Source organism: Fonsecaea erecta (genome assembly GCF_001651985.1).
Source record: "Fonsecaea erecta strain CBS 125763 chromosome Unknown Scaff4, whole genome shotgun sequence".
NCBI lineage: Eukaryota > Fungi > Ascomycota > Eurotiomycetes > Chaetothyriales > Herpotrichiellaceae > Fonsecaea > Fonsecaea erecta.
Genome location: NW_017387247.1, coordinates 528873 through 556121, shown reverse-complemented (window position 1 = coordinate 556121; position 27249 = coordinate 528873). Strand labels below are relative to the sequence as shown.

The 27249-nt window shown below is 54.5% G+C and overlaps 7 protein-coding genes across 7 annotated transcripts; 3 read left to right on the top strand and 4 right to left on the bottom strand.

Annotated features, from left to right (window-relative positions):
- Positions 1-368: 368 nt before the first annotated feature.
- On the bottom strand, positions 369-1634 carry AYL99_04948 (hypothetical protein; the record flags this gene model as incomplete). Its single annotated transcript, XM_018836460.1, has 3 exons — positions 369-560; positions 616-669; positions 1431-1634. The coding sequence occupies 3 exons, from the start codon at positions 1632-1634 to the stop codon at positions 369-371; spliced, it is 450 nt and encodes a 149-aa protein (XP_018693313.1).
- A 2282-nt stretch (positions 1635-3916) lies between these two features.
- Positions 3917-6531, bottom strand: AYL99_04947 (hypothetical protein; the record flags this gene model as incomplete). Its single annotated transcript, XM_018836459.1, has 2 exons — positions 3917-4576; positions 4657-6531. 2 exons carry the CDS (start codon positions 6529-6531, stop codon positions 3917-3919), a joined length of 2535 nt encoding a protein of 844 aa, XP_018693312.1.
- A 1264-nt stretch (positions 6532-7795) lies between these two features.
- AYL99_04946 (hypothetical protein) lies at positions 7796-9714 on the top strand (the record flags this gene model as incomplete). The annotated part of the gene is made up of 2 exons (XM_018836458.1): positions 7796-8511; positions 8568-9714. The coding sequence occupies 2 exons, from the start codon at positions 7796-7798 to the stop codon at positions 9712-9714; spliced, it is 1863 nt and encodes a 620-aa protein (XP_018693311.1).
- A 1871-nt stretch (positions 9715-11585) lies between these two features.
- AYL99_04945 (hypothetical protein) lies at positions 11586-14521 on the bottom strand (the record flags this gene model as incomplete). The annotated part of the gene is made up of 2 exons (XM_018836457.1): positions 11586-13795; positions 13855-14521. The coding sequence occupies 2 exons, from the start codon at positions 14519-14521 to the stop codon at positions 11586-11588; spliced, it is 2877 nt and encodes a 958-aa protein (XP_018693310.1).
- Positions 14522-21391: 6870 nt separating this feature from the next.
- Positions 21392-23017, top strand: AYL99_04944 (hypothetical protein; the record flags this gene model as incomplete). Its single annotated transcript, XM_018836456.1, has 1 exon — positions 21392-23017. One exon carries the CDS (start codon positions 21392-21394, stop codon positions 23015-23017), a length of 1626 nt encoding a protein of 541 aa, XP_018693309.1.
- A 605-nt stretch (positions 23018-23622) lies between these two features.
- AYL99_04943 (hypothetical protein) lies at positions 23623-25194 on the top strand (the record flags this gene model as incomplete). The annotated part of the gene is made up of 2 exons (XM_018836455.1): positions 23623-24622; positions 24689-25194. 2 exons carry the CDS (start codon positions 23623-23625, stop codon positions 25192-25194), a joined length of 1506 nt encoding a protein of 501 aa, XP_018693308.1.
- Positions 25195-26499: 1305 nt separating this feature from the next.
- Positions 26500-26973, bottom strand: AYL99_04942 (hypothetical protein; the record flags this gene model as incomplete). The annotated part of the gene is made up of 1 exon (XM_018836454.1): positions 26500-26973. The coding sequence occupies one exon, from the start codon at positions 26971-26973 to the stop codon at positions 26500-26502; it is 474 nt and encodes a 157-aa protein (XP_018693307.1).
- Between the last annotated feature and the right edge of the window lie 276 nt (positions 26974-27249).

Below are 27249 nucleotides of genomic sequence, written 5' to 3'. Positions count from 1 at the left end.
CGTGATGAACTGTTGACCTGCGTACCGGCTTTGTGGGCCAGTTTGGTTGTCACCAGTGAGAGATGGCTTCATGAAAAGCAAGTCATGCCTCACTGCCATAGTCTTGCGTCGATGCCCAACAAAAATAACGCGACCACAAGCCTCATCGCCAGGCAAAAAGGTTTAGACTTGAATTCAAATGGCATTTGTGTATTCTGTCGTAGCTCCATATCATCAGGAGCTTGTTCCTTCTGTCTGAGAACAAGCGCATATCCTTTGCTCCTGCCGACGGCCCCTGGATCATCGGTTATGCGGCCTGCTCTTTACCACGATAGGCCGCTTCGATTTTCGACCAGGCACCATTTTTGCAAGACTCTTGTTACGTATTCTTATACCTCCTTCGTCTCGGCCGTGGTGAGCAAGGTCATGCTGAATCGCCCCAGGAGTTTACGATACTCCGGGTATCGGTGGTTCTCCTGACGGCTTTGGGGGAGGTTGAGGTTTCGGAGGCTTATGAGCTTTTGCGAAGCAGCCTGGACGGCGCACGCTGGCTGTATGGCCACGTCGTTCATTGTGATTATCTGCTCCCGGGTCAGAGCTTGATATCGAAAGTGAGAATGGCGTCGTTGATCTTACCATTTGGTAGGTCGTGTTTGCCGCAATGAGCAAATGCGACTGGGTGCCCGATGGCTGTAAAGGGTGGTCAGCAGGTTGAGGTAGCACGGCTATGTAGTCCCAAAGCCAAATGGTGTCGTGCATGTCTGGGTTGCACAAACCTAGCGCCAATGGGCGTCCTCTAGAATCCATGACGAAAGATTGATCTTAGTCCAGCCTTGCCAGACCCTGTAATCCTGGAGACAGTTGGTCAATATGCCGAAAGTTGGAAGAGTTTGTGCCAAAGATCTCGACTGACAGAAGAGCCAGAGCCTGGAGGGAGCAGAGAAGGCCGGAGGAGGGGATGTCAGCTTTAAAACGGGGGCGTGTGGCAGTTTCGCTCAGTGGTCTTGACTCACGGGTCTGCCAGCACCTGTCTGTCATTCCAGGGTACAGCTTTAGCGGAGGGGACCGCCAAACCGGAGCGTCTTGCAGGGGTTTCTGTCACTGTGCAGTCGTTCCGCGTTGGCTCTTTGATCAATGGCACCCTTGGGGCAGTGAGAATCCATCGGTAGTCGTGGTGGATGCGAAGACTGACGAGTCAGAGGAGACCTGCGACCCGTTCCACGACTGATCAATTCGTGCTTGCTTTCGAACCTGTTTATCAGTGGCCGCGGAGGGCGGAACCATTACAGCCAAAGCTATAATGTTCTCACTATCAGCCCCATTCTGCTTCGCTGGCCATCTCCAGTTCATGTGCCCAGTGCCCTAGAGCAAGGACGGTCCTCCCGTCTCGGCAAGTGAACGGCAACGACGGTCGAAGCGGCGATCTTTATCCCAAGAGCCCTTGCTCGTACGCAGTAGCCACCGGCCAAGGTCTCTTTGACGCTTTCCAACGCTTTGTGAACGAGCAGACGGCCAAACCTAGGCTGCAGAGCCGCAATAATCCCCGTGGTCGGAAGTCGCGCCGGTCCCGTGCCAGGAGACCTATATCGGCCGTCACATAACACAGGACCACCACCACCACCGGCTGCTGGGCAATTATCGAGTCTCGCAAGCATGATTTTTGACGCTCAGAAAGCCTGCCTGTTCACACAAGTCATCTCAGAATCTTAATTGTCATGAGTTGTTCTCCCAATCCCTCGTCGATCCATGCTGGAACCTCGTCAGAGTCGGGGAAATGCTCGCATAAAGCACAACGAAAGGTTCCCTGTGTTCAACGAAAAGATATGGGCTGCAAGAAGGCCATGATGCAAATCATGTAAGCTCGAACATGACTTTCGAGCCGGCGGCGGGGGGTCGCAATGGAGAAAGTTGCTGTCGACGACTGAGGCTCGTCACTGATCTGGGTTGCGGCGTCAGCCAAAGCGAACGAAGCCTAATTCAGCATGTTTTGACCACAGAGAGCATTCAGGCTTCATTGCAGAGGTAATGCCACCACTATCAATGTCTCTTCGTGGTGGTTGGACCTTTGACACGGGAGTCATCGCGTCGGTTTCCTGCCCACCGACACAGGGCTTCCTGAGGGCAAGGTCTCTGCAACTAGGACGCATGGGTTGTTGAGGGATCCCGGAAGCGACGCAAAGTGGTCCTCACCCTCACAACAAGAGGAAGAAAAGAAGGGAGCGAGAGAATGGGCGTGTTATGAAGATGAAATAGAGTTGGCCGGATGCGGATCGAGTGCACGGGGGACGGAAGTGACCGAGAATAAGGGCGGCACTCGCATTGGAGACTGACAGCAGGCACGCAGCGGACTAAGAGACAAGAGCCACACGGTCCATCTGCAGGGCCTCAGTCCAGTTCCTACAGTGCCGTACAGCCACCCGAGAAGCCACCTACAACGCATCGTGAGCTTCAATCCACACCCTCAGCTCCCTCCCTTCGACCTGGAACCACCTGGACCTTCTGGATCTCCTACCGAAGACGACGCTTGCCCCCCCGAAGCCGCATCCTCGACGACCCCCTTCCTCTCCCGTGCCCGGTTCGTCTTGGAGGACCAACCCCGAGTGCTGACGGGCCAGGAGCGCCCGCCAACCTGCTGCGGGACGAAGGACACATGTCATAGCTCGACGGGAGCGACCGGTTCTGCGTCTAGTGCCCAACAGAGGCTCCGGGGAAAAGGGCAAGAGTTACACCATGCGCATGAACGAGGCCCAAACGGGGTAAACGTCGGCGTCAAGTTCGATTACCTACAGCCCGTTGCAGCCACACCATATCATGTGAAACGAGGAAGATCTACTGGTCACATCCTGGGTCCAACTGGCCGACTTGAGAACCCTGTCACCACCCGATACCCAACACAAGGGCCTTCTGGATATCGGTTAGGCCCCGGTCAAGACGGCTTGGAAGCTTCATCTGCACGCTGCGGGAGCTGCAAGGGAGCTGTGGCCGGCTCTTTTCGTCTGCGTCTCGTGCAGCGGCATGCTTTGTGTTGGAAGAGGCGGTCACCGTCCCTCGCCTATGAAATACGCCCGCGTCAGGATCCTCAATGCCCCCAGAGACCACTTTCCAACCACTAATTAGGCGATGAGGCGTGAGACAAGATGCCGGATGGAGTTTTTCGCCTGCAATCAGCACATGCATCCTGGTCTCGAGGCATGGATTGGCTCTCCACCCGTCAATGCAAACCGTCGGCTGTTGGCGCTTAGCAGGGTCTGACCTCAACTTCCTTCTCACCGGTTACTCCAGAGGCATGCTAATGCAGCGGTCCTGTTCCCGTCAACAATGCCATCAAATCCAAGCTCTTAGATCTTCTGCAGCGCTCTGCCAGCCAGGCCACGTCACAATAAAAGCCCCCCCCTTCCCTTTACAACATATTGGTGGCGCCTGGACCCTGAGGGACATTTACGTGTTGGTCTGAAAATTCTCTTCGGCCTCCACAGGCTTCCAGCTACCCACCGACCGGTGACTGGTACCGCAGGGGTGAATCTGTTTGCAAAGAGGGGACGGCAGCTGTCTTCTGAGTCACTACGGAGTACAGATACGGGCAATCCTTGTTCCACGGCAAGGTCTGTACTAGGTTGGGCACCTCTTGAAGCAACGCTGGACCACTGTTCGTCGCTTCTTCTCGAAATATTCGGCGGAAGGTGGCAGGCATGGATATGCATCATGTGCACTGTTCGATGAACCCCTTACCCCTAACCTGCACGGGAATTAACTAGGTGGAAGAGCTCCGTACGCAGTACTTTGCCGACATTTGATTGCAGCCATATCTCCTTCCTCTCGCCATGCGTGATCATGCCATCACACGCATTCTGATAGTATCTTCGCTTGAGGAAGCCCTCCAGCCCTGTGGGTATATTTGGCGTCTACTTTGGGTTGTGTGCATCCACTACGAAATACGTTAGACCTCTTTACACCATTTCATCAAAGTTTCCCCGGTAGAGGCGGCATCAAACTTTTTCTTGATCGCCCACGCAATCTCATCAAGAGTCACGTCCACCCTGAACATTTTACTCGTTATACCATCGCCTCCTACCCCTTCGTCGCCTAGCCTTCCTGCCCCACTGGCGCTGCCCACCCCCGAATGCGGCACAATGAACTGCCATTGCGCCAGATCCTCCCACGCCGCTCTCGCTGTGTCCCTACTCCACGATCTCAGACCTGTGCCCGTTATGGCACCAGCTTTCGAGAACGAGAACGACGACGAGCGTTGAAGCTTGGAACGAGTGAGCAGCTCGGTATACTGTTTGTGCACGAGCGTGAAGTTCGCGGCCATGACGTCGTAGATCGTCTCCAGACGTGCGGCTGAGACGAGGAGGGATAAATGAAGGATGGGCAGATGCGGGAGGAGGTCCAGCAATGATGGCGGCGAGCTTGTTGTGTCGGCGATGATGGGTGGGCGGGATTTGGAAAGGTCACCGCCGTCGACTCCATTTTCCGCAGGGAGAGATAGGGTAGCAATGGGCATGTGTAACGTCACCAGCATGTCCGGAATGGATTTCGTGCCGTAGAAGATTTTCTTCATCACTGCTTGTGTGGATGACGCAGGGAGGAACTGAGTCTGAACACATTTCCAGGTCAGTGAGGCTGCTCTCATTGCTGAGGCTCAACAATTTGAGGAAAAAGCGGTCCGGGACTCACCTTGATGTATTCATTCCATCTCCGTCTGCAACCGAGCTCCTCCTTTGTGGCACCCAGGGCGTCCTTCCCCTCGACTGGCAAGCACAGGACACCCCGGACCACCTCCTCAAAGGCAACGAGGCTCTTCACGCTGGGGATGTGTAGCCAGCGGTGGCTGAAGCGACTCTTGACCCGTTTCTCCAGGCAGTCGACGACGTCCATGCGCGTGGAGCAGCCGATCACTGCGATGGGGGCTTTCCTCGCCTGGGCGATATCGAAGAGGTTGTAGAGCAGCGTTTGCCGCGGGTGGGTGGTGAAGAGGTCGAACTCGTCAAGGACGAAGATGACACTTTTCGACGCATGGTTTACTCTACCTTGAGTGTTTCTTTCCGCCGTGCCGTTATTGTTGTTGTTGTTGTCGTCATCAAGAGCCATGGCGTCCGGGTCGGCGGCCAGCTCCTCCGGGTGACTTAACAGACTCAACAGACTCGCCATCGTGTCGGCATAACTGCTCACTTCTCCCGTCTCGTCCTCGGGGACGGCCATCTCCCTCCCTAGCTGGCGCCATATTTCCCTCAGCGCCAGTTTGTCGTCAGTCTGGAAGAACCCGTTCAGCTTGACAACGTGGAAATCGTCGCCATGGGTCTTTGCCAAGTTGCTCAGGGCGTGTCGGATGAGGAGGGATTTCCCGCTGCCACGAGAACCAAGGAGGAGGAGAGAATTGGATTCGCCAGACGCCACCGTCGCCGTGAGGAGGGCATGGAGAGTTGTATACTGGGTCTGCAGATGGGAGGGGACAGGCGAGGGTGAGAAAGAGAGACCCCCACTGTGGGTGTCTGTGATACGAGACAAGATCTGGAGTTTGACATTTGTGAGTTGTGGATCTTCGTCTTCGGGGGGATAGGAAGGGCCATTTCCTGGTGGAGGAACGTCTGAGACATGGAAGCCTGAGATGATGTCGTTGATTTCAAACGGCTCGTCCAGAAGGGATGCATCATCTTCAGCATCTTCGTCTACTAGAGGTGCGCCTGCATCCTCAAGACCTTCCCGGTCTTGTGCTGGGTCCACCACTTCGGTGCTGTCGGCATCCCTTGACCGCCTCTTTCCGGCCTTCTTGGTCGAGAGGGCGATGTCCTTGAAGCCGAGTTGCTCTTCAATCTGCCTCTGATCGTCGTCCACGGTGCCCTCAAAAGCCACCGATTTGCGTGGCCCGGGCCTACCACCACGACCACGCCGTGAGGGGGTCAGTATCCCTTTTGGTTGTGGCGACAGGAGAGTGGATGCGGCGGTGACAGAGACTGGCTGTGTTGATATGGAATCGACCGGGGGTTTCCCATCAGACTTTTTCCGTCGTTTAGAACTTGGTAATGCCGGTTCTGCGTTAGCTAATTCGAGCCGTCGAGATGGTCGTCTTATACGATTGCTCGATCGTGGTCTCGCCGTGCTGTCCTCGTCACCGTGTCCGTCGTCCGGTCCAGGGGCGCCAGGCTCATCATACGAATGTTCTCTGCCATCCCGTACACTGGGATCAATGATTTCCACACGTGTTGCGTTGTGGGTGGGCGCATCCGAGACTGGATCCGCAACACCATCTATTATTGCCTTGTTTCTTCTCCGGTCACTGCTCCTTCGCGGGGTGTCCTCGGCAGCAGATTCCTCATCCTCTTGCTCAACCGTCTCTTCTTTGTCAACAGCTATAGATTGTTCACCCTCGGTAGACCAACCCTTCTGTTTCGAGCCTGTTCTCCGCTCGCTGTTTGACTTGGCCACCCTGGTCTCTTTTTGTGTCTTGTCGACGAAGTTCGGAGGCGATGATGCCAGCGTCCGCCTTCTCGTGGCATATGTTCCCGTTCGGCGTCGCTTGGAGGAGCGGGGGGCTGCGTCAAAATCGTCCATGATTGACGACGTCAATGGGAAGCGTTGGCTAGACGTCGCAGGGTATCAGGAACAATTCCGCAAATAGACGCGCTTCGCGTCGGTATAGTTTCCCTCGGAGCACACGCGTTGCGAGTGCCCGCCGTCCTGCGGCTCAAATACTAACCAAGCAGCCAGCGTCGTTGAACACAGCTTCGGCTGAAGGTCTGGCTCGAAAAGACCTCAATGTGATGTCAACATCTCATGTTGTGACTATGAAAAATAGAGAGAATGACGAAGTTGCAATCCGAAAGATATTGATACTGTCAGACAATGGCGTCCTGAGGAGTTTCGTCGTGTAACTAGTGTCATTTACTTGTCAGGCACGGCGACATTTCCTACCACTAGCTACTGTAGAAACCAGCGCCCCATCTGGCACCCAAGTGGAGCCTAGTGGCCTGGATTTCAGCGAGTGCCAGGGGCCTCGAGGGAAGCGTGGGCGCCCGAGAATGTGGAAATCCGGGGTATGGGGCGGGCGCCATTGACCTCATGCCTCCTAGGCAGTCCCCTTCCTGGGCAGTCGACAACGCTGAGAGAGGGGAACTGCAGCGGGTTAATTTCCACGCATTTCTGCCTCTCGTCCAGACAAGGTGCTAGTACTAGCAATCATTCGAAAAAGGTCTTCATGCCCAGGGACCAGGTAGTTTTTGCGAGCGACGAGAAGCCACCGGGCTGGAGGATTTGAGCGAAACTACAGTACACAGCACCAGCCAAGCATGTTTACAGTAGATAATTACGCCGAAGGGCCACACATACCCACACAGGCACCCACCCGCCTGGAAAAATGACCCAATGGCCGCCGGTTCCCTTCGCTTGAAACCCCCCAGAAAACTCATTCCTTCTCCCCAACCATCGGCGACACTCGCTTTTGCGGGGGCTGCTACTCCTCCTCCACTCATTCAACCACTCAGTCAATGATTCCCACTTCACCCAACCTCAATTGGTGCTCGCTGGTGTCCTTGTTGGGCATGATCGCTGCCACAGAGCGTATTTTTCTCGCTTAACCCTTCAGCGCGATGACACCACCACCTGATGCAGGCCTCGGAGCTGCGCAGAGCAGACGCAAGATCCCAAAAACCCAGTTTCCCTCCCCATCCTCATGGGCCCAACTGCACTTCGCTGCTAGTATTCCCCTCGGCGCCTCTACAGCCTCGTTCATGCTCTCATCTACTGTGTTGCCAGTGCCGGGATGCGAATCTAACATCTCAATCACCATGACTCGGAACGACTTCTCCCTCGCTTGGCAATGAGCGATGAAAGCAATTCCACCCGCGACCCAGGCGGTGATGGCGGGCCCGGGCCCCAAAGCTACAGAGCTTCCAGCGACAAGCCTCATCCCTCCGAGTTTCTCGAGTTCGTCACAGTCCACGGACAACCAGATTCACATCGTCTTGAACCTCTGAAGGCACAGAAGGAGCGGGACACTGCCAAATATCCTGCGGAGGACCGAGTACATCCTACACGATCCAATGATGATCTGTTCCACGGTCTGTCCGCGGCCATTCCTGGCCTGCGCAGGTTGTCCGTTGATGCTCGGGCTGCCACAAAGGCCGAACATGCCATGACCTTCTTGAGGGGCTGTCGGTTGTATCCCAAGGCTATCGCATGGTCGCTGCTCCTGAGTATGACCATTGTGATGGAAGGCTATGACTTGACACTGGTCAACTCTTTCTTCGCATTTCCAGTCTTCAGGCGCTCTTATGGCCAGCCCATCAATCCGCATGCTCCGTCGAATCAACGGGATTTCCAGATTTCCCCAGCATGGCAATCTGGCCTCACCAACGGAGCTGTCGCCGGGGAAATTCTCGGGTTGATGTTTAATGGCCTTCTCACCGAGCGGTTTGGCTATCACAAGACCATGGTCGCCACGCTCATTTGGATGTCTCTGTTCGTGTTCCTTGCCTTCTTTGCTGTCGATATCAGGATGCTCCTTGCAGCCCAGGTTCTCTGCGGGCTGCCCTGGTAGGCAACTAGCTCTCCACATCACCTCGTTCGAGCTTACATTGACCCACACATAGGGGCTGCTTCCAGACTCTTTCGACCACATATGCCGCAGAGGTAATGCCGGTAGCTCTGCGTGCCTACCTCACATCGAATGTCAATATGTGCTGGCTTATTGGTCAGATATGCGGCGTGGCGGTCATCCGAGGCCTTGTCCATAACAATTCGGAATGGTCGTATCGCATACCCTTCGGATTACAATGGGCGTTCGCTGTTCCCATTCTGGCAGGCGTGCTCCTCGCGCCCGAGAGCCCGTGGTGGCTGGTGCGACATGAGAAGATCGACGAGGCCAAGAAATCGCTGTTGCGACTGACGACCAGAGACTCGGACCCAGATTTCAATGCCGACGAAACCGTGGCGATGATGCAGCACACGAACGAAGTGGAAAAATACCTGAACGGCGGCGGTGTGTCGTACCTGGACTGCTTCAAGGGCACCGACCTTCGACGCACCGAGATCTGCTGCATGGTGTGGTGTACTCAAGCCCTGTGTGGCAGCACGATGACCGGTTACGCCGCATACTTCTACGAACAGGCAGGCTTTGACACGGCCAACAGCTTCAATCTCGCCGTCGGCATGTACGGTGGCGCGATCTGTGGGGGAATTCTGGCCTGGGTTGGAATGCGCAAGATCGGCCGACGCACACTGTACGTGGGAGGGCTGGTCGCGTCGTTTATCATCCTGATTGCGACCGGCATTGTCGGCACCTTCAAAGAGACTGACAGGACATCCTGGGCACTGGGGTCGTTGATCATCGTCTTGACATTCGTGTACGACTTCACGGTGGGCCCGGTCTGCTATGTCCTCGTGGCCGAGATCCCCTCCAGTCGGCTCCGAGTGAAGACGGTGGTCATCGCCCGCGTGGCCTACAACATCGTCAGCATCATCACCAACGTCATCACGCCGCGGATGCTGAACCCCGCGGCGTGGGACTGGAAGGGCAAGTCGTGCTTCTTCTTCGCCGGCACGACGCTGCTGTGCTTGGTGTGGTGCTGGTTCCGCCTCCCGGAGCCGATGGGCCTGACGTATATGGAATTGGATATTTTGTTTGAGAAGAAGGCCAAGGCCAGCAAGTTCAAGGAGTTCCAGGTCAATCTGGCCAGCACGGGATACTTTTCTCTCACGCAGACCCGATCGGACAGTGTGTGGAGAGGATACCAATAGGTGAAGTTTTTCTTGCTCTGCAGATCATGTACAGGTTCTCAGAACACTCGAGTCAAACCGACTTGGCCCACTGCTTCTTGATTGTCCCTTCTTCTCCCCAAACGGGCCTCCTGAACTCGTGACCTTCTTGAATCTTCTCCCAATGCGTATGTATGGATGTGTTGTGTATGTGATCTTCAGTCTCCATCCCTCCTACCGTACGTACATCGCACTACCGTAGGCAAGGCGAGGCAGCTGAGATTTCCCACGCCAGAGGATCCCCAAAATAGGGGGAGGGGCAGGGTCGGTGTTTGTGTTTGTTTGTTGTTGTCCCACGGGTTTCGACGGACCGACAAACGAGGAAGAAAGATCTTCAGGGGGTGGTTGGGAAACCCGCAACGCACGCACGCACGCACGCACGCACGCATGCAGGTGACGCGGCCTTCATACATATGCACATCGGTCGGTACAGAGGGACTCGGTACACTGTGTGTGTCTCTCTGAGACGAACGATTGGGACTCGAGCTACAAAGGGAAAGGTCATTCTTATCGCACCGCACTGGAGTGGGTGGGCAGCGGGCAGTGGGCAGTGGGCACTCACTGGGCAGCCAGGTGGATGAGTGAGGTGTGGATACTGGGCTGGCCGGGTTCCTCCTCCTCCTCCTCCTCCTTCTCCTCCCCCCCTCCCCCCAGATCTGGGACCAACTCGTACCTTTACAGAAAAAGAATCAAAGTGGGCCAGCCGACCGGCGGGAGCAGAAGCGAGTGGGAACGACCACACGTCCCTTCTCCACTGTCAAGTAGTCGAATCCACACATGTACATGCAAGATCCGAGAAATCATTGTGGTACCTAGGAATACGAGAGATTGTGGATAGCGACCAACTCCGTTGCCCCATAGACAACGACGAGGCTGTTCAAAAGGTCAGAAATGCAATGGAATTCATTTGCGTTACGGATCTTTTGCCCTCTCTATCTATGTTTCGCGCGAATACTGAACAATCCCCCTTTTGCAATCTTGCAAGCAATCCATGTGCTAGGCTCTTGTCTCCCTGCCGACCGACGACAGCTCGTCTTGTTCTCCCCTGACGATCACAACTCCAGCTTCTCACATCGTCCATCTGTCAGGTTCCTCGATCATAAAATGGGCAGAACCGTGCCTCCGACCATAAGCTGCCAGCACCGTTGGTGCCGGCCCCATGCAACCCATGTCACCCATCATTCCCCAAGGGTCGAACCCCTTTAGACTTTGATTTTGTCCTTTGTAAATATGTTCCCCTCGCGCAAAATGCTCACACGACCATACGATGCAAGTCCCACCAAGAAACGCCAGAAAAACACCACCCTAAGCCTCCCCATTGAAGTTGTTGGTAAAAGAGGTCAGCCAGTGTCGATGCCCAATAATCACAACAATCCATCTCGATCTTTCTCGGATCTTCCAGATCCTTTCCCACAAACAGTCATTCACCGAGCCTTTTTGTCCTTCAGCGCTACCGTCACAGGCCTCCCCGTCGTCATCGAACGTAGTAAAGTAGAAAGTGTTCCGTCGCGTATTCGCAATCATTTTCGCCGCCCGTCTATGTTTTTTGTGTTTCGCCATACTGACCGGATGTTCCGAGGTTGAAGCATTAAAGTCCGGAATCATCGGCTTCGTCGTCTCAAATATAATCCCTCCACGCCGTTTCCATGCAGGTTATGTTGCGGCTAAACCAGGATAGTGCTGCAGTGCGGTAGCAGTCACCGCGGGCAATATCTGCATTTGAGGCACACTGATCTATATGCATTAAAAGTTTGGATAAAGGAGACATCGAAAGGCAACCGTCCAAAAGGTCGGAAAAGAGGCTCGATAGCTTAGCAAGGGTGGTGGTAGTCGAACAAGAAACAGTGGCTGCCTCATCGATAGTCGGTGGAATATGATTGTCCCACGGGTATGGGGCTGTCGCCAAGAGTGTGAAGAGGTCTGAAGAGTTGCTTCATGTCCAACTCCAGGGTCTCCTGTGCATAATTGTCATCGATATAAGCCACACTGCCAGGTTCTTCGCCTCGTTGGGCACCGTCAGTCCGGCTCCATTCTCTGGCCTTCTTCAGCCCGTGCAGCACTTGCCGGAGTCGATCGTCTGCAGAAAGCTGCCAATCTTGGGTTCGGTTTGGCTGCATAAAGGCACGAGCGAGCCAGTAAAAGTGGACGCCGTCCCGGCAGAAACCGATACGCTTTGGAATGTGGTCGCCACTTCCTGGAGGATATTGTAACGCATAGTCCTGGTCCCACGCTTGTTTCCAGCGGGCAAGGGCAGAATTGATCGATTTGTACGTGTTATCTGCGTCCTCTGGTGACACCTTTGGTTTTTTGAGACGTGTCATGGGGGAATCCGAGGAACCGAAGAAAAATCTTGAGCGCTGAACCTGCCAGATTTCCACATGAAGTGCGTGGATGAGGATGAACTTGGAATAAACGTTGGTAGTTCGCGGTTGCATGATTACGGTCGAACTATGCAAGGCACTCATGGCGTGGTGCATCTCCAGTTGTTTCAGTCGGAGCGAGCCGTTGATGTTGATCCTCGCTTGGGCATCCGCTCCGCGGAGGCCGAGGGCTTGAGCACAGGTTTCGGCGTCTGGAGCTTCCCAGGCAGCGTCGTCGCAAGGCAAGGGTAGTTTGATCTCGGCAGACGAGAACTGGGGGGCCACGTTGAAGTAGATACACATGGCCGCGTCCCACAAGAAGACCATAAACATCAACCGGGACCGCTTTTCCTGCTCCACCCAGGAACGCCACTCCCACCGCCACGGTTGGGCAGTCTGACCAGGTTGAAGGTTGTGAAGATAACTGTAGCTAAGTTGATCCTCTGGGCCAGCCAAAGTTAACATGCCGAGCTGTCGAACCAGATACAGAACTCGTTTACTTTCTGCACGGGCAAGAGCTCTTTCATCGGGCCCTCCGTGCCAAACGAACAAGCTCTGCAAAATTTGTAGCGCGAGGAGTTCTTCAAACTCCGTCTCCCCGGTCATCGACAGCCGGTTCCTTGCGACTCCCGGCTCCAGGTTATGTAGAAGTTGTGATGTACGGTCGATGCCGGACTTGACAAGTTGCATCAAAGCCCGTACCTGAGTTTGCGTCACGCGGTCAGAGTACACAGCCCCGCTGCAGATGATGACAAGGATGAGGCCGTCATAGGCGGTCAGGAAATTAAAGGTCGGTAAATGAAGCCATGGGAAATGACCTTGAAAATTCGGAAAGAGATCGAGAAAATGCTGGATGGCTTCGACGGTCAGGCAGGACCTGAAAAAATCATTTTGTGGGTCTCGGTGCGATTCCTGTAACCCCCCAGGGAAGACAAACGTTAATAGCGAGTTCACCTTGGCTTGGAACAAGTCTTGCCGAGATGCATGCAGATTCCAGAGAGGGGGTCCAAGCGTACCGTCAGCTCCAAGGCTCGTAGAGGGAATGTAGTAACCATTCGATCCACCTTCATGTGTTTCATAATCCTTTTTGACATCATTCTGGGATTGGTCATAACCGCCAAACATGGGGTTCATGTATCCCTCATTGCCACCTGATGGAAACATATGGTTCCACTCATCCCCGATATGGTGAGGGCCAGGCATGACATTGCGCTTATCCTCCCCTCCACCGGGCTGCATGCCATAGTGATCAGGAGGTGTGGCGTTGGAGTGATACATCATTGGATTACTTCGGGCATTGTGCATCGACCACGAGTTATTGGCATTGGGGTCCATGCCGGCCGGTCCAGATCCAGGCTGCATGGGCTGCCCCGGACGCTGCATGTCGCCTGGACCATTGGGTTGCATCGGATAGGCCATTCCAGGGGCTGGGGCACTGGTGGTCGGCGCCGAAGTGTTGGGCATGGCAGCACTGGTGTATGGAGGGTTTTGCATGACCGCGTTCGGGGTGGTGGCACTTGCTGGCGAGGCAGTTGCTGCCTTTTGCTGGTTCTTTTTGATATGAGCAGCAGGGTTGGACAAGTGGCTCGCTCCCGTCGGGTTGCCACGACGAACCGAGCATTTCTGAAAATGCCGCTTCAAGATATCGCTTCGAGAGAACGTATCGTTACAGAGGACACACATGTACGGCCGATCACCAGTATCTGCAAAATGGTCGTTAGCGTACAAGAGAAACAAGATGGCGAAGTTCCATGAAGCTTACGTCTCAACATGTGCCGCTTCAAATGCTTCGCGTGAAGATAAGTCTTGGTACAGTTTGGGCAGGGGAATTTTCCATCAGCATCCTTCTGAGGGACGGCGTTGCTCTTCTGCGAGCCGTTGATACCATTGGGCATCACGGGAGGGCGCCCGGGCGCGCTGGGCAGAATACCTCTCCGTCCTTGAGAGCCCACCACGTGCGTTCGCGTGGGATCGCGCCCGACATCAGTGGTCATGGTAGGCATGGGTTCTGACTGAGACCAGGCGGCTTGACGAGTGTCCGGCTGGCCATATGGGGGTCCCAAAGTATCCGAACGCGGGGGTGCAGGGGCCAGAGGCTGCGGGTAGGCTTGACGCGGCTGCGGTGGCCCCTGGTAGCCTTGTGGAGGAGGTGGCTGTTGCTGCTGCTGCTGTTGTTGCGCCGGGTTATGGGGCTGCGGCAACGCAGACGACGGTGGCAGACCGCCCATGGAGCCTTGAGGGGCCATGTATCTGTTCTCAGGAGCAGGAGATGGGACAGGTGCATTGGAGGGCGCAGAGCTGTAACGCGGGAGGTCATTTCGGTATTGTTGGGGCATGTAGTTCTGGCCGGCAGGTGGGAGTTGGGCGTAGTTAATGGGAGGAAGATGCGTGTTACTCTGGTAGGGAGGCATGGCGTAGGCGGAAGCCATGTTGTTTGGATTGTACGTGTTTTGAGGTGCTGCAACGTTGGACGATGTTGTCCTTGACAGTGACTGCCTAGGGTCCATTACCCGATTTCAATACACCAGTGGAGTCGACGAGCTCAATCGACCATTGGACGACAAAGCGCAGCGACGAGGGTGCAAGGAAGAGGAGAATGGGTGTGTCTCTCGCGTGAGGGTGGAATCGATCAAGGCTCTTGAGATCGAGGCCGGTGGTCTTCAGTAAGGACAGGATGGGGGTTGAGATTTTTCGATGGTGTTTTTGGGCTAAGGTTGTTGGAGGTTTGGCTTGGAGGAGATCAGAGTCTGCAAGGTACCAAGGAAAAGCCACACAAGTCAGTAAACGGATTAGCGGAAAGGTGGATTGTCTGCTGTGAGCTGTCCAGACACGCGACAGGACAGGCTTGCGGCTGATCGAGGTGAGGATTGCAGGGGAGTGGTTTGGTAAAGTGGAGGAAGTTGGGTGGGTGGGGTTTTTTTGGGAGTGGAATAAAGGGAAGGGGGGAGGGAAGAGTCACGTACGGGATAGAAAGAAATTTTTGTTTTGAGGAACGCGCGAAAAAAAAAGTACGAGGAAAGTGTTAAGATGAGGGTCGCCTGCTGGGTCCTCTTGGTCTTTTTCGCCCCAGTGGCCGGTCGGTGACTTGCAGGATATTTTGCTGCTGGGTCTGGCGCGGCAGGGTAGACGGTAGATAGGCGGTCGGGCGTGCGTGGGTAGGGTGAGTGGGAGAAAGTGGGAAGTGGGAAGGTTTTGTGTCTTGGGGGAGCTCCGTAGGATGATTTTTTGGGTTGGGGCGGCAGATGATGGGGTGGGCGTACGTGATGATGATGATGTGGTGGTCTGGGTGGTGTCCAGGAGGTCCAGGCAGCAGGTGATGGTTGGTTCGCCGAAAGGGAGGGTTTGAGAGGCGACGAAGAGAGGTCAGAGAAATTTTAACTCGGGAGGTAATGCCGGGCGAAAGACGGGTTGGGTTGGAGCCTTCTTTTTTTTGCTCTTCTTGCTTGGCTTGGCTTTTTCCGGCTTGGGAGGAAGGAGATTGTTGTTTCGGAGGACAGGGCCAATCGCCAATCGTCAATTGCCAGTGAGATGGCAACGAGTGAGGGTGATTCGGGGCTACGCTCAGAGTAGCAGGTGAGAGGCAAGAGGAGAGACGATGATTACTTGTAGGCAAAGGAGGAAAGAAACACGAAAAAGGGATTCGTACTGGACAAGCAGCAAGCAGCAGAGCCCAGCAGGTCGCAAGAAGCAGGAGCAGTAGCAGCTAACACCAGCGGTAGCATAAGGGTCGCAATGGTTGAGCTTGAGTGGTAAACTGAAATGAATGATTCAGTCAGAGCGCAGGCGCTGTGACGGTGGCACCCACTTTTCCTTTGGCTGCGGGCCAACCACTGCCCTTCCGATGACCCACCGTCAAATGTCGATCGGGGAGGGTGCTGGTGGCGGCGGTAGCATGCAAGCCCACGCGCCCAAAGCAGGACAAGTACGGAGGGCTAGGGGGAGGCCACCGGACAGGGGTGCACGCCAGAACACGTACCCAAGCTACAAACCATGACTTAGCACCTGCTGGCAGCCCCCTTCCCCACCCCTGTCGCATGCTTCCAGTTGCCATTTCTTACGCCATCAAATCAGTCGAGCATGTACAAAAATGATTTTTACCCGTGCAATGATGAACAGGCAGGCGTCCATGTCCAGCAACATTCGACGTACCGGGCACGGACTAATCTCCTGAAGCAAACATCGAGGCCATAATTGGGTGTGGTGTGGGAGAAACAATATGCATTTTACTTTTGGCTTGAAACAAACTTTTGGAGGAGCTGCTCGTCAGGGTTCGGAGCATTCGTATGTATGTATGTATGTATGTGCAGGACTCGGTACACCCACCGAGCATTATGTCTGCAAAGGCGGCAAGGGCTTTACCGGCAGACTTGTAAACACGTTTGCAGAACCAAACAAGCAGACAACTACGAGTCCAGTGCCTCGAATGAAAAGAGACAACCCCTCCTTCTTCACCAAGTCACCACTCTCTCTTTTTATGTACAGGTGGTAGCGTCCTCGGTATTGTACATATTGCTTGGTTAACTCCAGACCTGGGCACGCCTCGGCGCCGCATATTATCATTTTGCCTGCACAAAAATGGCGTGGACGAGGCAAGACAGGGGTTGACTGAGGCAAACCAAACAGAACATTGGCGGAGATGAACGGAAAACGCCTCCCTAAACAAAGGGAAAATCAGGGTGCCCAGCGGCCGAGGGAAACAGCCACGGACGAGGTTGAGGGATCCACTAGGCAAGGATTGGCCTGCTTGGGGGCTCGACCAGCCCAAAGCCCAGCCGGAATCAACCATTCGTTCGTCCTGACCGAGTCAGGCGATGACACCGGGCTTCCCCTAGGCTGACCAACGCCAAAGGTATCGAACTCGTCACCACCGACCTCGAACACCCCTGCACCAGCATTGTGCACACACTGAACACGATCACATCGTCACCTCGGTTGCTTGGGGTGCCCGTCTCCTCGTATATGTTGTATTAGTATTGCTAACTACTACCAGAACATGTCGCAGGCAGAGGCCTCCTCGTTGTTGACAAAACCACCATTTCTCTGCCGGGAGAAGCCCGTCAAAATCTATTTCCTCTCTGTCCTCGTACATACAGTACATACAGTACAGGACAGTCCAAAGTACCCGGAGATAGGTACCGAGTACTTTCGGAGCGTCCCTCTCGCTCATCTTTCCAAAACTGCTTGTTTGGGCTTGGTCAGGCGCTGACCGCGCCTCACCAGCCCTTCGCTTGAGGCGCCACTCGGCGCTCTTGTCCGGCGCGCGACACTATTAGGCGTCAAGCCTCGTGTAGCGAACCCTGAACTGGTCGGTTCTGAGATTGTAAGTGCCAAATCCGGTGCACTGGGTTCGCCGTGTGCCAGTAACTGCCCTGAAAGACAACCTTATACCGAGCCCCAGGGCACGATGGGTGGACACACTGCACGACAAGAATCGGGTGCGGTTCGGTGGGATCTGGGTGGGTTCAGACGACCCCAATGTCATAATATTGCATCTCTCACCAATCACCCGTCTCGATGGTTGACGGTGACTCGGAACCTTTTGCCCCCCTTCTTTCAGGGTGGGATCCCTGGAGGATGCTAGATGCTAGACGCATCATTGCCAGATCAGTGGCCACCATGGCCAGGTCAGAGCTATCCCCGACCAGTCACGACGTGCCAGCCGACAAAAGCAGAAAAAGCGCCGGCTTGCTCTGATGAACTTGAAATTTTCCTCCGAAGCTGTTCCGCACGGTTCATGGAAGGCCAGCCTCGATGCAACCTCAAATTTTAATCCAGCAATGATCCTTGGGCCTTGGGATTCAGGTTTTTGCCCATGCCGAAACTACGGAAGTCTTATTTTCTTCGCTCTGGTGCTGGACAAGCCTTTCTTCGCCCAGGGCAACCTGATTTTGAAACTCTGCTAGCAAGCCTTGTCGATGATTCTGGCCCCCTTTTGTGTACGGGTCGACGTATATGGATGGCATTGACCATGTCACATCACTGGGACTCAGCATGCTGATTGTGGGATCTTCTTGTCGACAACGTTTGAAGCTGGACAGAGAGAAGCAAATCATGGCCTCGTGCCGCGGTCGATGTACCCCTGGGAATGTCACAGACCTTGCTGACCTCACCGTACCAAGAAATATTACTGCGTGGTAAAGCCTTGGACCGAGCATATGTGCGTAGCATTATTTGTCGTGCCGGATGAACGCGGCTTCCCGACCGAACCTGCATCAGCATGGACCAGGACACTGCGCCTGCGTACGTGCTGGAAAGGTACTGAAGCAACTAATACAGACCTTTTGCCACGCTGACGCCAGCCCGACACTGGTTCAAGAAGGAAGCTATAGGGGACAGAAAGACTCCGTTGGGCTTGGTCCCTAGTCACATCCTGTTGTGTGTCCGAAGCTTAGAGTGTCTCGCCATGTCAGAATTCGTGGTCAGATGTTTACTCGGAACTTCTTTGTTCTGCGTGTGTCTTCCTGTGATCTGTCGCTCCGCCTACCAGAAACTGCAAGAAGTGGATGCGAGAGTCATGATTCAGGGTTCCTGGACTCGGTGATGATGGACGAGTTTCAGGGATTCTCAGCTTGGGCGGTTTGAGAAGACAGGTAAAGATCTGCCATTGATTGCCACTCCGTCACTGATGGCCTTGCCTTTGATTCGATGCCTGCATTGTTAGGGTTTTCTCGGGAAAATCCAACACATTCCACCTCAACAAGGAATGTCGAAAACACCAACAGGTGGCGATGTTGACAAGCCAGACCCAGATATCCTCGGGTCTATAGACTTCGACCAAGGCCAGGCTTGTGCGACAGATTGTGCTTTGGAGGAAAACCCGTTAAGAATGGACACCTACGAGATACAGTATATCCACCTCTGTGAGCTCCGCAGCCCACGTGGTGAAGGCGCACAAACTGCAAACCCCCTTTCGCAGCCATGACCCGCATCCGTGACGTCGGGAAATGCTGGGATATACAGTTACGAACACCAGAGTCGTCGACAAAGTCGGGAGGGAGCCTTTGCTTTACTCAAGATGTCCTACAAGGTCATGGGATCATGGATCATGTCTTTCCTTCCTTCTCTCATCACGTACCAGTCTTAGTCTGATTCTGGCCGTCTCACCGCACCCGGCACAGTCACTTAATAATCCCTCCCCCATAAGGTGGATATTTTCTCGATGTTTGGTTTGGTCGAACCCGCCCCCGTCAGCCTTGCCAGAAAATAGTATGTACACCATCCTCTGGGTCATCCGCATGGCAAGGCATTTTCCAAAAACTGAAAGCGCCCCGCGTGTCGGTCATACACATTACTCCTCTGTTTGAACTTCCCACGGCACAGGCGGACGGTCACCGGCCTTGTTCCGCTTGTCCGCGCAATTGCCCGCCCAAAAGCAGTGTTGGTACGACGCTGATTTCCTAAACGAACCACTAATTCACCAGGCCCTCCTATCTCGGCTTCATTATTCGGTTGGCCCGAGTTCGGGGGGGTCTCAAATTTTGTCTTGGATGGCTGGCAAGCTTGGAAAAAGAAGGCGGTGCTAGCAACTCCTCGTCCACTACTACCTGCCGAGCTGACCATAGGATTTGCATCTTTGCTTCAGTAGTCATGCCACGGTGACCAGGGCCCGAGGGAAAAACTCACGAGTTGCATAACTCGTCGTAGCGAACCTTGGCATGGTATAAGGATGATGTTTCTCGACGCGTTTCGGCAGGCATCCCACCTCCATCTCCGAGGGGATAATTATTCAACAGAACCGATCAGCTCGGACCAGTGGTGGTTAACAATAGTCAACTGGCATTGCGTATGTAGATACCCCTGTACGAAGTAAAACATCTGGTCGACGTCGACCAGATGCCCCCCAAAACTCTCTTTTGGTGTTTTTCTCATCCATTTGCCCCATTTAGGCTGTTTCACCGTCGCCTGCTACTCGTGCGCTTATCCCGTTGATTTCACATTATTTCACGGATTCATTTATCAGAGACAAGACAGGATACACGCCCGGGGGGGCGAAGAAAGAAAAAAGGAAACAAGACAAGGAGCCCGTCCATAGCCCCCTACATCACCCGTCCCCATTATGCAGCAGGACGAGTACAGCACCACAGCGGCACACAGTACTCGGTATCCTGTTCTCGCTTCAAATAACCGAACACGAACCAGCAGACGACTAATGCAGCCACTGGCAACGGACAATGAAGATCAAGCCCACTCTTTGCCCACTTCCTTGGTGTGTGATCCATTATTATTGTGATCCATTCGTTCCAGAAGCTGCCGCCCGCCGCCCTGCGCCCTGCCTTGCTCTCGTATCTGCAACGATGGGAACGGAGTATCTACGGAGGTCCCTGTGGCCCCCTGTTTCTCGGCCAAATGCGTACGAACACCACCTGTAATACTCATCAAGCCACAGGCCCGTTTGTTGGTTGACATCTGGGCGCATGATAATCATCCCCGTTGAGCTCTGCTCACAGCTCCTTCTGCTGCGTATTCGGTACTACTCGCCTACTGCGTATTACGTCCAGTCGGAAATAGCATCTACAATTCATGTGCGACGCTGTCGAGTCAAGTTCTTTTTTGTCACACTTCATCGACAAATGGAAAGGGTTTATTCTCCTTGCAACGTCGTCTGTTACGACTGGATTATGCGCCGTTGGCAGTATTGCCGTCGCTGGCGTAGGGACGAGTTGTTGGGCAAAATTGCAGGTAGAGCTTGTTGCTCTTTGAAATACGGCAGCGCAGAGTATCCTGCTCTCTCTGCCATCACCCTTTCTCTCTCTTCGCCTGGGTCCAGACCTATCCCCTTACCTTTGTGATTTTCATCTTTTGCCTACTCAGCCGGCCATCAGCCATTCATTCCGTTGGTAAGTCGTAAGGTAGGTAGGAATCTTCTGCAGCGAATCCGGTAAGTACTCTTCCGTGGGCACCAGAACAACATAATCCATCATCATCACCAAGACTGCTTGTTCTCGACAGGAAATGCCCATTTACATACTGCCATATCGGTTCCGGGCCTCAATGAACCTTCAAACAGTGGCTTGGCAGCGGCCTCCGTCACCATTGCTGTCGTTACGTCACGACTCCAGATGCTCGAACGGACAAGTGTAGATCCACGGATCTGCCCTTTTCAAGATCCGAGGATCTCTGACATCTCGCCCTAGTTCTCGATCCAGGGAGGGATGCAGGTCTTGAGGTCGCTGGCTTTAAGAAGATCCCTCCGTGACCCTTGGATTCATCGCTCTTCAACGGGCAGTTTTGGTCTATTTCCAACGCATGCCTTGATCCCCATCAGCAGGTTCACTTCCAAGCACAACACATCTTCAACCATGTCCAAGAGAAACAAGCCAGCTCATCCCGAGCAGAAGCACCCCAGCACCAAACGGGCCAAAGAGATCGATGCCCATACTCCTTATGAAGAACTGGGGCGTCTCCTTGCAGACCAGGAGCACCCCCGTGACACCAGGAGAGTCCTGCATTGGTTCCGGAGCAAGGACCTTCGCGTCCACGACAATCGTGCCTTGAACGCCGCCTCTCAGCTGGCAAAAGGGTCGCAGGCTCCTTTGCTGTGTGTGTACGTCAATTGTCCAGCCGAATTCCGTTGGCATGGCACTTCACCAGCCAGGACGGACTTCATCTTCGAAAACCTTGCGCTTATGAAAGCTGAGCTGGCAGCATTGGATATTCCATTGGCCTTCCTGGAAGCCAGTGAACGTGACGAGATCGTTCCGACGATTGTCAACTTCATTCGCGAAAACGATATCTCGCATGTGTACGCAAACTACGAGTACGAAATCGATGAGTTGCGCCGCGACATTGGAGTCTTCAAGGAGGCCACTGCCGAAAACTCCAGGTCCCAGGGATTCCATCTGTCCCTGCACCATGACCAGACGGTAGTGGAGCCAGGCACCATACTCACAGACAGTGGGAAGGCGATGAAAGTCTTCACGCCATACCACAGGGCGTGGCTTGCTGAAGTCAAGGCAAATCCAAGTCTTCTCGACACGGTTCCCGCGCCTTCGAAGAATTCCACCGAAGCAAAGAAAGAACTGAAGCAGTTCTTTGACAGCCCTGTTCCCAGCCCACCCAAGGAAAAGCAATTTGCTTCCGATGAGGAGAGGGAACGAATTCGTAAGCTCTGGCCGGCAGGCCACGACGCTGCCGTGAAGCGACTCAATCACTTCCTTGATGACAAGATCGCCGACTATGCGGCAACGCGCTCCAATCCGGCAAAAGACTCTACGTCCCGGCTCTCAGCATACTTCAGCGCCGGTGTCCTCTCCGTCCGAGAAACCCTCAGCGCGGTGAGCCAGCGGAATAACAACTCGACTGATTTCTCCAAGGAAGGCTGCGACCCAGGCATGTCTGGATGGGTGCGCGAAATCGTCTTCAGAGAGCTGTATCGACAGACCCTGCTCCAGACGCCTCACACGTCCATGAATCTTCCGCAGAATCTCAAATTCGACTTTGTGGACTGGGAGGAAGATGAGGAAGGATACAAGCGCTGGGAGGAGGGCAAATTGGGTGTTCCTTTCGTGGACGCTGGTATGCGGCAAATCAAACACGAAGCCTACATGCACAACCGCCTGCGCATGAATGTCTCGAGCTACTTGTATTGTAATCTGCTCATCGACTATCGACGGGGAGAGCGATATTTTGCAGAGACGTTGATCGATTGGGATCTCAGCAACAACACGCAAGGTTGGGAACCCAGCTACACCGTGTTCAACCCTGTCAGCCAGGCCGAGAAGAATGATCCTGAGGGTGAGTACATCCGCAAGTGGATCCCGGAGTTGAAGGATGTCAAGGGAAAGGCCATCTTCGATCCGTACCACCGTTTGGACAAGCAGGAGTTTGAGAAACTGGGGTACTTCAAACCATATGTCGACTGGCAAAAGACCAAGCAGAGGGCGATCGAAAGGTTCAAATCGAACATGAGGGACGCTGATCCTTAAGCAGTACAGCTTGGCATGTTCTTCCTCAGGTTGGACGCGGGAGGCTTCGTAGAACCATGTGATGTTAGTGTGGTGGTTGCCCATCCTTCGTGGATAGATGAACTTTTCACCGTCGTTCACAACCAGTGTCCTTCCTGGTGACCCGCCCTTGTCTTCACTTCCGATGTCAACAGAGAAAAGAAGCTTTGCCATAGTAGCGACAATGTCGTCGTGGCATCCTGTCACCGTTGTAGGTAGTCTATGAGAGTCTGTCTAGAGCTTCTATCATCCTCTTTGTATCTGTCCCTGCGGTTGACTTCCTTGTTGTATTGAGTCCTCTCATATCATCAGACTTTTTGACCAAGTCGACTCCAGACCGCACCCAGGCTGGTTCTGCCTCACTTGACGTGGTTGGTCACCGCCTGCTCACACCCAGATCTGGCGAAGAGACAGGCGTCCGTCCGCTTTATGAAGTTGTCGCCCGCCCTTCTCTTCGTGGTCTCTTTGTGACATTCACAACTCGGCAGACTTAACTCCTCAGGCAGAGGGAGAGAGAGTGAGGCAGACTCGCCAAGTGTCGCCAGGGCCTGTCCCCATTCACAACATTATTTATTTCGTCCGCCAGGATGCCTTCAAGTCTGCCCTTCGTTCACCACCACCGATCAACAACCAAGGATATTCGTGAACACCTTCAACAGCTCAAGGCAGTGGCACAAACACTCCAGGCTGAACAGCGCAGCCTCGTCGACCAGCTCCAAACCGTCAACGAGAGAATGAGCTCCAACACCTCTCAGATCTGTCACGTCATGGACAACATGGACAACATGGATGAGCGAGTCGTCAAGGACCACCGTTCCCAAAGCCAGCCGTTCTTTCAACGCGGCATCATTGAAAATGACTTTGTCATGGACGGTATCTGCACCCAGATGGGCTTGAGGCCACAGTTGAAGAACGCCGTCGAGGCCATCAGCAACGACCAGGGGACAAGTGCCGACAAAAACCTCCTCCTCGTGGCAGTTTTGACCGAGTTGACAGGCGACCCGTATGGCTTCGCCCACCGTGTCGCCCACCGTGTCGTTCAGTACCGTCAACGCCATGAGCACATCCGTGCAAAACCCCCTCCTCTTCCCAATGTCACTTCTGCCTTACCGGCTCCTCCCACTTCGTCCTTGCGCGTTCTTGAGGCTCCGGGGGCCGGCGGGAGCACGAGCACCCCATCCGCAGCAGAAGCGGCAGCGGTAGTACTCAGAGATACGTCCATCCCATTGTCCTCACCCTCCGTCAAGTCTGAGACCATTGCCTCCCCACCTCCCGACTATGGTGCGAGTATTCTACCAGCACCTCCCCTCGGCGATACCCCTGGCGTCACTTCCGCGCCGGTGGAAACCTCTGCCATGCGGCTGGCGGACCCAGGGGGCGTCGTCGCGCTCGGAATGTCCACCCTTGAGAAGAATTTTCCGGGACTGCTAGAGTCCTTGACCAGACCTCCCACGCCTCGCAAGAACCCCATGCCGACGGCGGCAGGGGCAGGCACGAAGCGTGTCGCAGCGCCGATAGAGAGCGAGCCAGCCCCAAGTCCGGGTGCGGTCAAACAGGGCAAGAAGGCCAGAATCGACAAGGAACCAGGTAAGCCATGACCAACTTTTCCCGGTCGTGGAGGGGTGCACAAAAGAACTAATTGGGAGACTCCAGCCATCGCCCACACGTTTGTCATGTTCATGAAGAGCCTGGAACAACTCCATCAGGGCGGCCAAGAGATCACCGAAGTCATCAAATGTGTCCGCTGCAAGGCCATCAAGCGCGACGCCCGGGTCCTCAACTGCCTGCATCTGTACTGCCACCGCTGCATCCTTCAGCTCCGCGGGGAAGCGTCCAAGGGCGATGCGATCCGCGGCTTCCAGTCATTCTGCGTCAAGGACAACTGCACCCAAGTGGTCAGCGGCAAGACGACCGTGATTGACGGCGAGATCATCGAGTTCCTGCAGTGGTACGACAAACAGCCGGCCGACGTGACGTCCTTCCCGGCACAGATCCAAGTGCTCAGTTCTGCGGTAGCCAAGTATCCCGAGGACGACGGCATCCAGCGCAAATTGGACCAAACCGAGAAGCAGTACAAAGCTCACCAGTCTAGCGGCGGCGGCGGCGACGTGCCGTGCGATCTCATGCAGATTGCCAAGCTGGCGAGGAAGCCTTACTGAGATGAAGCATGGAGAATCAATCAAACCGAGCTTTGGGGAACGGGTGTGTTGGGCGCAAGAGCACGCTGTCAAGGGTGCCGTCGACACATCTCTCTCTCGTTGTCAGGCACCCATCAGGATGCGGCTTGATTTGGACACTAGCACTCGCCGCGATTCTGGAGGGATGATATCGACGACAATGCTGGAGAAGACACTTACGACAATGTCCGCGGCGGGCGTCAAGTTCTTGGATAATACACAGTACTGTGTGTCTCTATGGTCATTGCGTTGCGAAGGTTTCCTGAGAAGTGCCATCGCTTTTCATCGGCTTCATCTCGGTGGAACTAGGGAACACCAGCGTATGTACGAACATCCAGGATAATGGGTGGGCCAGAATTGTACTCTTCGGGACCCCTCCCCTCAAGACGTCCGAATCAAAGAGGATGATATTGGATGCTATTAATTACTCCTGGGTCCGTGGCGGACAGAGAGTGCTCTGATGCACGCCGTCCCGGCCGCTGAGATAGGCACTATTACTACTAACAATCCTTTGAGAAAGCGAAGAAAATATGCATCTTTTAGGATTTGACTCTCCCTTCCTCTTCTGTTTCAACTCTTAGGAAAATCCAATAAGACAAGACATAGTTGTCATCCGGGATAGGAGGTGAGGGTGTACCTATATAGGTGTAGACATATCAAGAATATTTATTTAGTGTACAGCAGAACGCAGGTAGAATGCAGTATATATAGTATAGTATAGTATAGTACTGTAAAATCTTACGACCGGGTCCCTGGGGGACGAAAGGGGGGTGTGCACGGTATTTATCTATTATCTAGAAGTCAATATCCAGACAGAGAGATATACAAGTAGCCAAAACAGACAGGGAGGGAGTTGGGCATGCAGGCGCCATATCCAATACGATTTTTCCATTGCGTTTTGTTCAATCCCTCTCTGTCTGTCCCGGTACCACCAGACCTTCGTCGATGCTTTACGCCATGCCATGCTATGGACAGAGTTAGTCCCAAGCGTGTGTGGGAACTGCGAAGATGTCATGAAGCCCACGGAAGAGAAGAGGCACGGGAAGAGCAGGGCAGGCTCCAATTTATCTGTTCCCCCAGCCCATTGTGGTGCAATCGGGCGTGGTGATATTACATTGATTGCATGAACTGGGTCTCTGTATGCACGGTATTTCACCTCTGCAAGGAGAAGCAAGCTCATGTTCTCAGGATTCTGTCCTCCTGCTTCCAATCCCTTCCCGACCCATCTTTGGGGAGAATCTGCATCTTCAGGTCTGAATCTATCCATTTTCTCCCACCCCTCTTCTTTCACCACCCCTGCTTCCTCATCTTGCGGATCGTGCCCAGCTCGCTCCGGAAACCCTCCATGAACAGCTTGCGCCACCGCAGGATGCGGATGTTCTTCCTGCGCTGGCCGCGGCGGACGTGCTTCTCCTGGCTGCGCATGTCGGCCTTGACGCTGTTCTCGTGGCACTTGCGCTCGAGCAGCCGGAAGCCGCGCGTCGGGTCGCCGTAAATCCCGTCCACCGTGCGGCCCAGCGTCGGCCGCAGGCGCAGCGTAATTGGCGGCAGCGACGACGAGTAGATGTCCTCGTGCAGGTCGGAGAGTAGTGTCGAGGTTGAGGTCGTGGTGGGTGTGTTGTTCTCGTTGTTGTTGCGGTGGGCGGCATTCTGGTTCCGCGCCGTGCCCAGCAGTTGGTCCCAGCGTGAAGCGACGGTTTCTTTCCTCTTGGGCTCCGGGGCCCGGGTCTCGCGGATCAGGTCCATCAGCTGGTTTCTCATCGCGTTTGGGGGTGCTGGGTTGTTCTTCCGCGAAGGTCTGGAGTTCGGGGGTGCGGAGGGTGACTCCTGGAATTGGGGAGCTGTAGAGCAGAGCTGCCTCGCTTGGGCCCGTAGTATAGGCCGGACAGCATCGCGGATTGCTGACCTCTGGTAGCCTGAGGAGATGGGGAAGAGGTGTAGTGACGACCTTTGTGGAAATAAAGCACACCGTGCACAGCTCTGCAGAGACGGGGACGCCTTCATCCTCACGGCGTTTCGTGTGACAGGGCCCACGGA